Source organism: Ovis canadensis, chromosome 4 (genome assembly GCF_042477335.2).
Source record: "Ovis canadensis isolate MfBH-ARS-UI-01 breed Bighorn chromosome 4, ARS-UI_OviCan_v2, whole genome shotgun sequence".
Taxonomy (NCBI): domain Eukaryota; kingdom Metazoa; phylum Chordata; class Mammalia; order Artiodactyla; family Bovidae; genus Ovis; species Ovis canadensis.
In genome coordinates, this window is record NC_091248.1 from 128,708,994 (window position 1) to 128,723,453 (window position 14,460).

The 14,460-nt window shown below is 61.0% G+C and overlaps 1 protein-coding gene across 11 annotated transcripts in view; it reads left to right on the top strand.

Moving 5' to 3' along the window:
* AGAP3 (ArfGAP with GTPase domain, ankyrin repeat and PH domain 3) overlaps window positions 1-14,460 on the top strand; it is a 56,486-nt gene that overhangs the window by 20,063 nt on the left and 21,963 nt on the right. For 4 of the 11 annotated variants that reach the window (XM_069587153.1, XM_069587154.1, XM_069587156.1 and 1 more), the window contains exons 1-8: window positions 7,047-8,469; window positions 10,024-10,082; window positions 10,353-10,440; window positions 10,631-10,716; window positions 10,875-11,016; window positions 11,445-11,579; window positions 11,704-11,831; window positions 13,347-13,505. In XM_069587153.1, the coding sequence (XP_069443254.1) occupies window positions 7,563-8,469; window positions 10,024-10,082; window positions 10,353-10,440; window positions 10,631-10,716; window positions 10,875-11,016; window positions 11,445-11,579; window positions 11,704-11,831; window positions 13,347-13,505 (1,704 nt within the window). In that variant the 5' untranslated portion in view covers window positions 7,047-7,562. Of the gene's footprint in view, window positions 1-7,046; window positions 8,470-10,023; window positions 10,083-10,352; window positions 10,441-10,630; window positions 10,717-10,874; window positions 11,017-11,444; window positions 11,580-11,703; window positions 11,832-13,346; window positions 13,506-14,460 lie in introns of those variants that run through there. The other 7 variants (XM_069587161.1, XM_069587164.1, XM_069587159.1 and 4 more) reach the window with 3 other exon arrangements.

The window sequence follows — 14,460 nt, forward strand, 5'->3', positions numbered from 1 at the left end:
AAGTGGTAGGCCTGGTGAGGCAGGCATGCAGGGGAGCGCGGTTGAGGGTGCCCAGAGGAGAGGTGGAAGGGACCTGCCCTCGTGGGGTCTCCAGGCTCAGGACGGACGTTTGAGAAGATGGTTTGCAGGGACCCCTCCCCCTCTGCCCTGTGTGTCATCCGGCTGTGGCTAATGGCAGACCAAGGAGAGGGAGGGGGTCCATCGGGGGCTCCTGGTGGGCTCTGCCTGTGGCGTGAGTTCACAAAGCAGGGCGGGTCTGCCTGTGACCTTGACCCCCACGCGCTTCTCATCTCTCAGCCGATGGCCACATGGGGAGGCTGCAGTCGGCCAGGCAGTCTCTAAAGCTCCCTTGGAGTTGGCCTCCTGTGAGCCCCATGCAGTCACCAGGGTTCCCTCGTGCTGTTTCATGGTGATGCTGTGGCCCGGGGACCCAGGCCTCGTAGCTGATTGCCTGGCTAGGCAGGGAGTTGCCAGCTGAAGACAGGGTAGAATTAAGAAGGAAGCGAGGTCTCCGATGCCACTGAGCGTGCACAGGCCAGGCCTCTCAGCCGCCGTGGAGATGCGCCTCGTCACCTCCTACCTGCCTGGTGCCCTCAGGTGTGATGCCTTCCCCACCCCAGCTCCAGGGATGCGAGAAGATCCTGGGCAGTGCAGGCATCTCAGTAGACAACGACCAGCTCCACAAGGTCATCCGTGAGCTGAAAAGAAAGAACGTCCCAGACATCATGGCCCAGGGTGTCGGCAAGCTGGCCAGAGCACCCGCTGGCCAGGGACCGTGGCTGTCTCCACTGCCCCAGGATCTGCAAAAAAGACTAGAAGGAGGAGCCAGAGGAGTCAGACATAGGGTTTGGCTTATTCTACTAGAGTCCCACTCCTCTGCAGATAAAACCCTTTTACTTTAAAAAAAAAAGAAGAAAGCCTGAAAACCAACTGCCAGGTGCCAAGGCTCTGATTGCCACTCCCAGTTGCTCTGTGATATAAGCGGGCTGGTGGGACTGGGAGCGCTTGCTGGTGCTGAGCAGAAAGTGTGCACTTGAACCGGCTACTTGGGGCTGGACAGTGGAACCCTTGCAGGGTGGTGGGGACAAGGTGTTGCAGCGTAGGCCCTGCTTTTGTATCCTCTGTAATGGGAATTCAGATGCTTTTATTTACTTACAGCTTTATTTTATTGACATAGTTGAGTTACGATGTTGCATTTCTGGTGAATAGCAAGGTGATTCAGTTACGCACATATAATCTTTTTCATATTTTTTTACATTACAGTCTAGTACAGGATATTGCATTGATATTGATCTTCCTCTGGAGGAGGAAATGGCTACCCACTCCGATATTCTTGCCTGGAGAATCCCCACGGACAGAGGAGCCTGGCAGGCAGTAGTCCATGGGGTTGCAAGGAGTTGGACACGGCTGAGCCACTGAGCACACACACTTTGAATATAATTCCCCGTGCTGTTCCCTCGCTGTTTATCCATTCTCTACATATGATAGTTTGCATCCTCTAATCCCAAATTCCCATTCCTTCCCTCCCTCACCTGGAATTCAGATGCTTTTCAACTTTGGTCCATTAGACTCTCAAACTACCCAAGTCTTTATCCTTAATAGTGTGCAGGGATCCTCAGCCCCCCTTTCCTTGAGACCCTGAACTTATACATCTGTACTGGAGTTCCCAGGTTGAGGAGCACTCCTCTGTCTTGCAGCAAAAAGGGTACAAGTATTTGAATACTGTATTGCGTCTCCCCTTTATTAAAATATTTTACTTCTGTTAAAAAAAGTTGAAAGCAGACTTATGAGCATGTTGATGCTGCTGATAAAGGACTGAGGAGCTACAGACTGAATGCATTTTCGAAACCTGTTGGACTGGAAGAGGCAGATTTTTAGCTCATGGGATTCGGCTGGACCGTTGTTCAGTTCTGAAGGAAGAGAACAACCTTTAAAGACAGATAAAATGCAGGACACGTGTCTAAACTGGGATGAAAAGGCTGAGTGCCTCAACGGGGCATGCAGTTTGACCTTCTGAGGCCAGAGTCCCCTCAACCCACCACAGCGAGGCTCACCCCACCTTCAGGGTCGTCGGAGGATTCTGAGGGATTTGGAGGTGCACACGGTGTTCCTGTCCTCTTTGGGGGAAAGCTGTTGAAAGGCGGAATTTTCTCGGCGGAACACATGGTCCTTAGTGGTGATGCCTCTCAGCAGGGAGCTATGTCTTGTCTGTCTGGCCTCCCTCAGGGTTTTAGGGTGAGATTAGGAGGCCGGTTTTTCCAGGAGTCATGTATGAATGTGAGAGTCAGACTATAAAGAAAGCTGGGCGCCGAAGAATTGATGCTTTTGAACCGTGATGTTGGAGAAGACTTTTGGGAGTCCCCTAGACAGCAAGGAGATCCAGCCACTCCACTCTAAAGGAAATCAGTCCTGAATATTCATTGGAAGGACTAATGCTGAAGCTGAAGCTCCAATACTTTGGCCACCTGATGCGAAGAACTGACTCCTTGGAAAAGACCCTGATGCTGGGGAAGACTGAAGGCAGGAGGAGAAGGGGACAACAGCGGATGAGATGGTTGGATGGCATCACAGACTCAATGGACATGAGTTTGAGTAAACTCTGGGAGTTGGTGGTGGACAGGGAGGCCTGGCGTGCTGCAGTCCATGGGGTCGCAAAGAGTCGGACACACCTGAGCGGCTGAACTGAACTAGGAGGCTGGTAGGGGCCGTTCAGAGGGGACTGAGCCTTGCTCAGACTTGGTGGACAGAAAGAAAAATGAAAAAACTGCTAGCCAGTAGCTGGCTTGCTGCCAGAAAGCCTGTTTCCAGGCGGTCTTCGATCCTCACTGCTTTCCATGGGGGAGGGGACGCAGTCCCTGGGGAGCTCTCTGACTCCGGGACTTAGCAGCTGGGGCAGAATTCCCTGAGGGGGGAGGGTCTGGGAAGGGGCTCCTTTCTCTGTGCTGGGCCCCTGGAATCTATAGCACCTGTATGTTTTTTACATCCCTCTTAAAGTTCTCCGTAAAGAATCTGCCTGCCACGCAGGAGACCCAGGTTCGATCTCTGGGTCGGGAAGCTCCCCTGGAGAAGGGAGTGGCTACCCACTCCAGTATTCTTGCCTGGAGAATCCCATGGACAAGAGGAGCCTGGCGGGGCTAACAGTCCATGGAGGGTTGCAAAGAGTTCGACACGTGACTGAGTGACTAACAGCTGAAGTGCTAAGGCGGACCCTTGGCTTGTAGATGGCCGTCTTCTCCTCATGTCTCTTCACGTTATACTCCCTCTGTGCATAGCTCTCTGTGTCCAAATTTCCCCTTTTTATCAGGACACCAGTCATAGGGAGTGGGGCCCACCCGAATCCAGGGGGACCTCATCTCAGCTAATCCCTTTTGCAACCATCCTATTTCCCAATAAGGTCACACTGTCAAGTACCAGGGGCTAGAACTTCAAAATACAGATCTATGGGGAACCCAGTTCAGTCCATGACAGCTTTCATCAGACTTTCAGAGAAAGACATGATCCAGAAGAGCCTCTGTGGTCTCTTGGGGAAGAGATGGAGGGACCAGGCCTGAGCTGATGGGGAACTGGCTCCCAGGACCAGAGAGAAGAGGGCACCTGTGTGTACAAGCATGGCCTGGGGCTTGGGGCCTCAGCTCAGTCCACAGGCCCGAGCTAATGGGGAATTGCTGAGGTGTCCAGCTATACTGGTCGCCTGCTGCGTGCCAACTCGGCTCCAGACCCTCCATAAACATCACTGCATAGCAACTTCAGCTGGAAGGGGGATTATCCCCGGTTTACAGACTAAAAACGCCGAGACCCACTGACGTTCAGGGGACTAGACAGACGTGGAGCCAGTAGCTGCCAGAGGCTGAATTTGCACCCAAGTTTTCTTGGCTCTGGAGTACGTGTCTTGCCATCACACCCCTGTCCATCTCCACTTTGGATCTGATCTCAACTGCGATTTATCTCAACAAACTGTCCCAGCCAGGGACCACTTTCGTCAGCCTGCCGTCCTCCCCACAAGGGGAGCAAAAGCCAGGGCATGCAGTTTATGCTCAGCAGCTAAGACGAATGTTCTTCATGCCTTCACTGACTCATTGATTCATTCAGAGAATCACCACGCGCCACCCGTGTGGCCCTGTTCGCCTCCCTCGGCTCAGCGGTCAAGGGTCTCGATGGACCCGCGTGGCCGGCCACTGCCCGGGTCCCCACTCCTTCCCGGGCAGCACAGCTGGCAGCCCCCTGGGCTGCAGGAAGATGTTTTGCTGCCACCTTGTGGTCAAGAAGACCCCAGACGGCTGTCAGCAAGAAGCTCGCCCTTGCTGGGCCCCGAGAAGGACCTCCCCAGGCTCCTTGGCTCAGTGGCCTCAGCTGGGCGCGCCTCCACACTTATCAGTGGATCATCCAGCAAATATTTGAGAGGGACTAGGTACAAGGTTCCATGGGATTCCCGGGCCCGAGGCCGCCCTTCTTCCTCCCACCATGGCACTGCCCCTCTGCACAGCATGCCTTTGGCAGAGGGCTTTCTATTTCTCCCGAGACATCCTGGGTTTGATTGTCTCCACCGCCCCCAGGCCACAGCCACACTCGCAGGCGCCCTCTTCTCTCAGGTCCCGATACCTAGTCCAGCACACCCAGCCCTAGAATCGGCTCTTCTCCTTCTGACCTGCCTTTGCTCTGGGCTGCTCATTGCTCAGCCTCCAGGGACCCCTGTCCGTTCTCATCCAGGACCATGCCCAGGAATTAAAGAGACTGAGTCTTCAGTTCCCCCAGAACCTTCCGTGGGGTCTCTGTGCAACAGCTTTAGCCTGGCATTTCTGATGACGTTAAGCACCAGAGAACTGACACGAGAGCCAGCTTTATGGGGTTTCCACTTGGTTGGTGTGGCCCTAGCCTAGAGCTTTTCAGGACTGCCCTACTTTCTTTTGGGTTGTGTTGAGTGAGCTGTTGACTGCTTCTCTTTGGAGTCGAGTCTTGTGAGACAGAACACAGAGACCCTGTCCATGACCAGGGGCGGTGGCGGTGGCTAATGCCAACGAGAAGGAGAGGTGTGCGCCTGCCCCGATCTCCTTTCCAGGGTCTTTGTCTGAGCTGTTTATGTGCAGGCCGGTGCCCTTCTCTGTCTAGTCTCCCCGAGTCAGGAAGGGTTTCTGGGAAGAAGAAGCAGGAAGGAGTCAGCCAGACCAGGAAGAGGAAGCTGTGCCAGGTTTAGTTCTTCATGGCTCTGCTGAGGCTTCATTGCTGTGCCGGCTTTTCTCTACTCGCGGGGAGCGGGGCTCCTCTCTGGCTGGGATGTGTGGGCCTCTCTCGTTGCAGAGGACAGGCTCAAGGGCGCACTGGTTTCGGGAGCTGGAGCACAGGCTCAGTAGCTGTGGCACACTGGCTTAGTTGCTCCAAGGCATGTGGGATCTTCCCGGGTTAGGGATGGAACCCGTGTCTCCCGCGCTGGCAGGTGGATTCTTTACCACTGAGCCAGCAGGGGGGCCCCAGGCTCAGCATTTTGCCTGGACCAGTTCTGCAGGTGCAGTGGGAGCCCAGCGCCGGTGTGCCCTCTGAGAACGGAAGGTATTCTTTCACCTTCTGGCCTGGGCATGGCTGCCTGCCTTCCTGGAGCTTGTGTGTGTGTGTGTGTGTGTGTGTGTGTGTGTGCGCGCGCGTGCGCCTGCGTGTGTCTGCGTGCATGTGCATGTCTGTGTGTCTCTGTGTGGGTGTCTATGTCTCTGTGTATATGTGTCTGTGTGTGTGCGTGTCTATGTGTGTCTGTGTATATGTGTCTCTGTGTGTGTCCCTGGGTATATGTGTGTGTGTGTGTGTCTGTAAGTGCAGGCCTTTTACTCTCCTGTTCTGTCCTGCTCCTCTCTGCCTGAGGGTAGCCAGTTGGGTTCTAAAGCAGCTCACCCCCCTGTTGGGCACCTTGTCCCCGTCCCCATTTAGTGCCCATTTGCCTCTGATAGTTGCTGTCCTGTGCATGCATTTTCATTGGCTCGGGAAGAGGGTTTGGAATGAGCCGCCTTATTCTGTGGGGGAGGAGTCATCCCATATGTGTGCGTGAGAAAGGGCAGACAGACTGATATGAACAAAGATAGGGAAGTTTGGTGTGTGAGGCTTAAACTTGGGAACGTGAGTCAGGATTCCTGAGTTGTGTTCTTGTCTCGATGCCTGAAGGATCCTGGGGAAATGTACCCTAGAGAGGAAGGCGCCATCCTCATCACCATTAATAACCAGTCCCAGGAAAATACAGAATCACCCCCCAGGGCCCCGGAGATCCAGCCCAGGACTTAGAAGTTTCCAGCTCGAGGTTCCGCAGGAGCACCCAGGATGGAGGCCCTGCCTTCCTCAGGCATTCCCCCACCCCAGCCCCCTCTGGAATGTGCCACTTTTATCTTGTACTTTGCTTCTGACCAGGACCGTGGAATTCTAAAGCTGAGAGGGACAGATATGTTGGGAGTTGGGTTGGACTGGGCCTGGAGCAGGCCTGGGAGTATTATGTCTTCAGAGGGAAACGCGAGCCCCCTCAACCTTGCCACTGCCTAAACTGGTTTGTCCTGATCTGCTTGTGGTCCTTGTGGATTATGCTAAACTGGCCCATCTCCAGGACCCCGGAGAGGACTGACACTTAAATGGTTAGTGGAGAGCACAGCGCAGCGACCCTGCCCTCTGCCCCGTCCTGGAGGAAGCCCTGCATTTAACGAGTGCCTGGGACAGCCCACGAAGGGCATAGGTGCTTGGAGTCAGCCTCCCACGAGGTCTGCAGTCTGCAGCTTCACCTCTGCACAGCCTCTGGACAGGAGGAGGGGGGCCAAAGAGCTGGAGGAGCCAGGACACTTGAGGGGCTCAGAAGTGAGTCACTCGTCCGGCACGATCCAGTTCAGGTCCCAAGGTTATCTTCTGATTTTCTGCCACCCTTGGGCAGGACAGCACTTATCCTAGTCCAGGTGATTTTATAGTCTTCGAGGAAGAAGATAGCCTCAGTCATTAACAGAAGAGCTGACTGAAACAACCAGCAACTCGGATTCGCAAGTTTCCCAACCCCAGACTGAGCCAAGAGCCAAGACAGGATCACCTCGTTCAGGCTCCGTGTTTTCCAGATAAGAAGCCCTCAGTGTAACTCCTGACTCATAATTTAGGCTTTTACCAGCTTCCACCCTGGTGGATCATCTTCTGGTTCTTCCCTGGAGAAAAGAGCGAATGGTCCGCTTCTCTCCAAAACCGAGCCCAGCGCATGCTGTGCCCAGGACTGTTATTTATTTGGCCTGCTCTTAATGACAGCTCCTCTCCTACCTGCCCCAACTGAGGAGGAGCCCTGGGCTGGAATTTCCTGTTTTCTGAGGGCTCGGGGGCCCCCGCCGCCGCCGTTCCCGGGTGTTCCAGGCCAGGCTTGCCGCCTCTCTCGGTGCTGGGCTGGCTCCCGGCCTCTCCAGGTCTGGGCTTGCCGGCTTGCGAGGTGGAGGCGTTGAGGGACTCAGTCGGCCGACACCAGGTGCCCAGAGGCCGGAGGTCCGTGCGCCCCGGCCGCGGCCCCGGCCCGGGCCCAGCCCCGCGCCCCTCGCCATGGGCCTGGCCCTCGTCCGCGGGCCCTGAGCATGGAGCGGGGCTGGCTGCCGGCGGACAGCTGCAGCCGGGAGCGGCCCGCCGCCTGCCGCCGCGCCCTCAGCGTCTGCGACTCGCTGGACCTGCACGGCGCCCCGGCCGACCGCGCCGCCTCCGCCCTGCAGGCCGCCCTGTGCGCTGCGCGCGAGCAGCCGGCGCGGCCGCGGAGCGTGTGCTCTAGCGGCCCGGGGCCGCCGCCGCCCCCCGCCGGCGCCCGCAGCCTGCTGCTCGGACTCCTGCGCCCGCGCCTTGGCCGCCGCGGCACCCCCGACGGCCGCGCGTCGGCTCCTGGGCCCGCACCCAGTCCCGCGCCGAGCCCCGCGTCCAGCCCCGCGCCGGCTCGCCGCAGCCGGCCCCGGGGCGCCCAGGCACCGCGGCCCACCAGCATGACGTTCCTGGAGGTGAACCGCCTGGAGCTGGCGGGCGAGGCCGAGGGCGCGGGCGCGGGCGCGGGGCTGGGCCGCGCGGGCAGCTCCGGCTTCCTGCGGGGCGCCTCGCTCTGGAGCAGCCAGCGCTGGCAGGTGCTGCGCGGCGGCGGCGGGCGCAGCGCCCCGAGCCCCCGGCGCGGCCTGTCGGCGCTGAGGAAGAGCTTCAGTTTTCGCCTGCGCCGCGGCCAGGAGATCCGGCGCGCTGAGTCCGGGCTGCTGCCCCGCGCGCGCACCCGCAGCGACGGCGACGCCAGCTCCCTGGGCGCCTTCCCCAGCCGCCGCGACCTGCTGCTGGGCACCGAGGCCCCGCGCGCCGCGCCCGAGGCCGGCCGCCCCCGCACTGCCGCCGGCCTCTGGAGGCTGCTCACCAGCCGCTTCCGCCGGAGGGAGCCCGCGTCCGCGCCCGCGCCGTCTGAGCCGCTTTGGAGCCGCCGGGCGGCCGCGGCCCCCAGACTCCTGGGCGCGCCGAGCGGTAAGGGGGAGCGCCCGGGCCTGGGTGTCCTCTCCCGTTGGAATCCGGGCTTGAGGGCGGTTGTGAAACAAACCAGACACCTACCAGGAGAGGTGGGCGTGCCGTGAAGGCGGGCGGGGGGGGGCGGGGGGGTCCGCCAGACGGGGCTGGACCAAGTGGATCAGCGCCCGGCAAGATCTGGGGTCGCTGTTGGGTCTGGAGACGGTGGCTGTGGCAAAGGTGGGCTTCCAGGTGGGTCCCGGGAGGGCTTCCCTCCCGTGGCCCTAACGAAGTGGAATGAGAGCGGAACGGAAGGGCCCCTTTCTCACTTTTGGAGACCCAGGAAGGGGCCCCGGGACGGATGAGACACTCGGAGCCCGGGCCGGCTCTGGAGGGCGGGGAGGACTAGATCAGCAGCAGCTCTAGCTCCCAGGTGAGCCTTTAAGCTGCCTTTGCAGATGAGTTTAGGGACTGGACCCGCGCGTTGTAACTACTCTTGGAGGCAGCCTGGGGAGGGGGCGTGAACCCTGCCCCCAAGAGCCTGGTCCCTTCGGAGCTGTCTGGAGCTGGCCCCAGGATGTCTGTGCCAACCTAGAGGCTCAAGGAGAGGGGCTGGCCCTGGCAGGGGCTCTGGGTAGCGCCGGGGTGAGGCAGGAGCTGGGGATGGACTTGAGAGGAGGAGCGCTGGAGGCGGATCTCAGGGAAAGAAAGGATGGCTGGCTCCTGCCAAGGAGGAGCCTGGGGAGGAGGGCCGGCTGGGAGGGGCAGACAGCTCCCTGTTGGACCGGCCTCTCACCAAACAGGGCCAGGTGAAGGGCTCCGCCCTCTTTGCTCACCAGGAATGTAGTGGGTGGCCCCACCCTGCGAGGGTGAGCTGTTCCTACTGGCTGCAGAGGCGGGCCCCCAGCCCAGCTTGGGTCTGGCGGAGACCCATGGAGCAGCCTCTCACCAGGCGGGGGCGCGGAGTAGGGCGTGACTCAAGGTAGTAGCTACCCACTCTGCTGGAGTGGAAAGAAGAGGGATCCGGTCTGTCCAGGCCAGAGAACTGTCACCCCGCTGTTCTATTATCAGAGAGCATTCTTGCTGCTCTCTAGGGAAGATCCCCTGGAGAAGGAAATAGCAACCCACTCCAGTTCTCTTGCCTGGAAAATCCCATGGACTGAGAAGCCTGGTAGGCTATAGTCCATGGGGTCACAGAGTCAGACACGACTGAGCGACTTCATTTAGGGAGCTAAGGGCTTCCAGGCAGCGCTAGTGGTAAAGCACCCGTCTGCCAGTGCAGGAGATGTAAGAGACACAGGTTCAATCCCTGGGTGGGGAAGATTCCCCTGGAGGAGGGCATGGCCACCCACTCCAGAATTCTTGCCTGGAGAATCCCCACGGACAGAGGAGCCTGGCGGGCTCGCAGAGCGTCAGACATGACCGAAGTGACTTGAGTGTGCACAGGAAACTAGGGCGTGAGGGTGTTTTCTGGCTATGGCCTCGCAAAGGTGCCAGGTCACAGAGGCAGCTGGTGCTGGATAGCAAAGGGGCCTGTGCCATCCCAGCCCTGACGGGTGGCCTTCTCTCCTGCAGACTCCTTTGTGAACAGCCAGGAGTGGACCCTGAGCCGCTCAGTGCCGGAGCTTAAAGTGGTGAGTGAGTGGGAGGCACAGGCAGCCCTGGGCTGGGGGTGCGGGCTAGAGTGGTGGGCCGGCGTGACTCTCCCCGACCACCCCAGCTTCCAGTCCCCTCTGTCTCTAGGCTCGGACTTGCCCCGTGCCCCCGTCTCTTCCCGGTTTCTCTTGCCTTTTCCATCCTCAGCGCTGGGCCATCTCCTCCCAACTGGATCAGCCTGTCCTGCCTGTCCTGCTGTGCCATCTGTCTGTCCAGCCCTCTGACCACTGCTCCTTCCTCTCCCGCAGGGCATTGTAGGGAACCTGTCTAGTGGGAAGTCGGCCCTGGTGCACCGCTATCTGACGGGGACCTATGTCCAGGAGGAGTCCCCTGAAGGTGAGCGTTAACGGGCCGGCCCGTCCCTGTCTCCCGCTGTTTGTTCAGGGGGCTGCAGCCCCGTGTCTCTCTCCATCCTCCCGTCTTCTCTGTTGGAAGCTGTGGGTCCCTTCTCTGTGTGGCCACCCCTCCAACCCCCGTCGTGGGCTCACTCTTGCGGCTTGGGGCCTGACCGCGCACTCTGTCCTAGGGGGTCGGTTTAAGAAGGAGATTGTGGTGGATGGCCAGAGTTACCTGCTACTGATCCGAGATGAAGGAGGCCCCCCCGAGCTCCAGGTAGCCCTGGCCCGTGCGTGGCGCCCCCATTTTTCGAGGTTCCCAGCTGGGACCCCAGCAAGATCGTGTGTGGGGCGGCGGTGGGTGGGATGGGGGTGGCGAAGTTCACCCATGCCCAGGTGAGGGTGGTAATTCTGCTCCGCACCCCCCCCCCCCAGTTTGCTGCCTGGGTGGACGCAGTGGTGTTTGTGTTCAGCCTGGAGGATGAGATCAGCTTCCAGACGGTGTACAACTACTTCCTGCGCCTCTGCAGCTTCCGCAACACCAGCGAGGTGCCCATGGTGCTGGTGGGCACACAGGGTGAGCGGGCCTGCTCACTGGGGCCGCGCGGCGGCTGTGGGTCCCCGTGGGCCGGCGTGAGAAAGCCTGGCCCCTACCCCCTCTGCCCTCCTGGCGCTGATCCAGCCCTTCCAATGGGCCACCCACACACCCCCACCCCGAGCAGGCGCCTTCTCTCTGCCCCCTACATGCTGGGTTGCCCCTCCGGCTGTGACCCTGCCATCCTTGTGATGGCTGTGTCCTGCTGCACTCTTTGAGATGAACACAGGGGGGTGGCTCATTTCCACTCAGTGAGTCGGTGGCAGAGCTGGAACGAGGCCCAGACCCCCATATTCTCGTGCTCTGTGGCATCCACCACCCGGGCTCTCGGCCCACCCCACCCTCTGACCACACGGCGCAGCGTCAGCCGGCTGAGTCAGCCCCCGATTCCTCACCTCCGTCTCTGACAGACGCCATCAGTGCCGCGAACCCGCGGGTCATCGATGACAGCCGGGCCCGCAAGCTGTCCACAGACTTGAAGCGATGCACCTACTACGAGACGTGTGCCACCTACGGGCTCAACGTGGAGCGCGTCTTCCAGGACGGTAACTCGGCGGGCGCCGGGCGCTGCCCCGGGGGGTCAGGCAGGCTCTGCGGAGGGGGCAGTCGGCTCTAAGTGGGGTTTCCCCCACCTCCCAGAGGGGTCATTGACTCTGCTGTCCCCTGCAGTGGCCCAGAAGGTAGTGGCCTTGCGGAAGAAGCAGCAGCTGGCCATCGGGCCCTGCAAGTCACTGCCCAACTCCCCCAGCCACTCAGCCGTGTCCGCCGCCTCCATCCCGGCCGTACACATCAACCAGGTGCGGCCTGCTCCCCGCGCTCCCCCCACCGCACGCCCATCCCACCCCACCTCGGCCCTGCCTCTCCATTCTGTCTGTCTGCCTGCCTGTCCCTGCCGCGTCTGGTCTCCCGCCTTGCGGATGGTTTGAAAGCACTGGCTCGGGTCCCCTCAGCCTGCACACCTGCCCTGGCCTGGCCCCCCACCTGTGCCCCGCAGTCCCTGCCCTCCCGCTCCCAGCTCCCCTCGCTGCTCCACACTTCTTAACCTGCAGCCGCCGCCACCTAAGCATTTGCTCTGGTCAGCCAGGGTTAGTGCGGGCTCAGTACCCACCTCCAGAGGAGTCCCTGGAGGCGCCCCCTCCTCACCTGCCGGCCCCTGACCCCGTGTTTGCATTTAGAAGGGCAGCACTTAACCCACAAGGGCTGATGGCCTTTGTGCTGCGTGGAGTCCATTGCGAGGGCGGGGTGCCTGAGCTGGGTCCTGCCGTGTCCCTCCCAGATTACCCCCTGGACACCTGCCTGCTTCCCAGGCCTACTGCCTGGTCAGTTCTGGGCCCTTGACATTCGGCCCAGAGCTTCTGTAACTGTGTTCCTGGACTCGGTCTCCCGCGCTGCGGAAAGCCTTGGGTCAGCACAGGCGTGCGTGCTGAGCGGTCAAGTCCACGCTGCTCCTTCCGCCGAGGGCTGTTGTCTTTGCAAAAGCTTCCCGGCGCCCCGCATCCTGACAGCCTGGTGGGCTTTTCCAGGGATCCCCTCCCTTTACAGCTGTAAAAGACCTCAGGGCTCCCCTGTAAGAAAGGGAGAGCCGTACACGGGTCTTCTCCATCGTCTCTGAGCCACTTGGCCTTGTAGCAGAGTCAGCTGTGCACAGGGACCCTGTGCCCTTCGCAGGGCAGCAGCTCGGGTGTTGGCCTTGGACCAGAGGAGGCTGCTGGGGCAGGGCGCGTCCTCTACTTAGTGACCATCCGTCGGGGGTCATGCCGCCCGTGGCTCCTGGAGCAGCCACCAGCGAACACCGCTGTGTGTGTCCCGCCGTTCTCTGCTTCCTGCGGTCAGCAGCCTTAGCAGCCTTAGTTGCTGTTCGCTCCCCGCCCAGCCCTCCTCCTCCCCATATCTCACGCCCTGTCACACACAGAGCCTGGAAGCCAGCCTCACCCTCCCCCCACCCCTGCCAATGGCGCCCTGAGCCCCACCCGGCCTCCCAAAGCCTCCCCGTTCTTGCAGGCCTGGGGAGCTCATCCAGGGTGACCTGTCACCTGGTGTCACGCCCAGCTGTGAGCCAGGACTCTGCAGTCTTGTTCTCTCCCAGCTCCTGCCCTTGACTGCAGCCCTTTGCGTCTGATTTAGCTAGGGGCCCTAGGCAGGGGGTGGAGGGTGGGCAGCCCAGGGCGGTGACCATGGGGTCCCGCGGGCCTCCAGGCCTTTGCTGCCCACCTCCTGGGTTAGCCTCTGTAGGAACAGGCGGCTCCTCTGCTCTGCCCTGCGAGCCCCAGGCCCCCAGGTTCAGCCGCCCTGAGAGCCCTCTCTGTCCTCAGGCCACGAATGGCGGCAGCAGCGCCTTCAGCGACTACTCGGCCTCAGTCCCCTCCACGCCCAGCATCAGCCAGCGGGAGCTGCGCGTGGAGACCATCGCTGCCTCCTCCACCCCCACACCCATCCGCAAGCAGTCCAAGCGGCGCTCCAACATCTTCACGGTACGTGCCCACCCCTCCAGCCGCCGACCAGGCAGGGCCGAGCCCCCAGCCTCCAGGACGCTGCACCTGCCCTCTCTGCATCTGCACAGACATGCGCCGCTCCCGGAGGGAGCTCCGTGCAGGCATCCCCCACCAGCACCCAGATTATGACCCTCCGTGGGCTCCATGCAGGCACCCCCACCCCACCAACCCCCCATCAGCACCCAGACTGTGATCCTCCTCCGAGCCCGCAGGGCCGCCCTTCAGCACAGCCACACAGAAACCCTCCTCCCGGCCCCTTAGGGCTGTCCTGGCCAGCCGGAGGGCTCTTTGGACCCGTCTGCTCTCTTAACTTTGAGATACCCTGGATCCTGCCCTTGTGGACCGAGGCCCTGGGTGGCTGGCCCAAGGCCGCAGGAGGTGGTAGATGGCGGGACCAGAGCAGGTCCAGGCCTCCCAGTCCGCCTGCACCCCACCCACCCCCGTTCTTTTCATTCCACCGCGCTTCCCCCCCCCACCACCCCGCTGCTGCCATCGGCCGACAAAAGGCCCAGACGTCTTCCCCAGGCCCCTGTGTCTCCCGAGTCCTGCCTCGGTTTCCCATACCCCCAAGCCGCCCGCCACAGGCTCTGCTCTCAGCTCCTCCACGCAAACCCCCAGCCCAGGGTCCTGTGTGCCTCCAGCTGCTGAGGCCCTGCCTGTCACCTCTCGGGGGCCCAAGCCTGCGTCTGGCCCGCAGACACACTATCCAGCAAGGGGGCTTGGCAGGACCCTCCTGGGAGTCGTGGGCCTGACGAGGTGGGCGTGCCATCCCGGGCGGACCCGCACGAGGAGATCGCCCTGTCTCTCTGCGTCGCTCCTCATCCCGCTCTCCGAGTGTCGGTCGGTTGGTCCGGCCCCCGACCAGGGTCAGGCCCCGGCCAGGCCCTCAGGAACCCAGCTCAGACAGAGCCAGTGCTCCCCAGGCCTTGTCCCT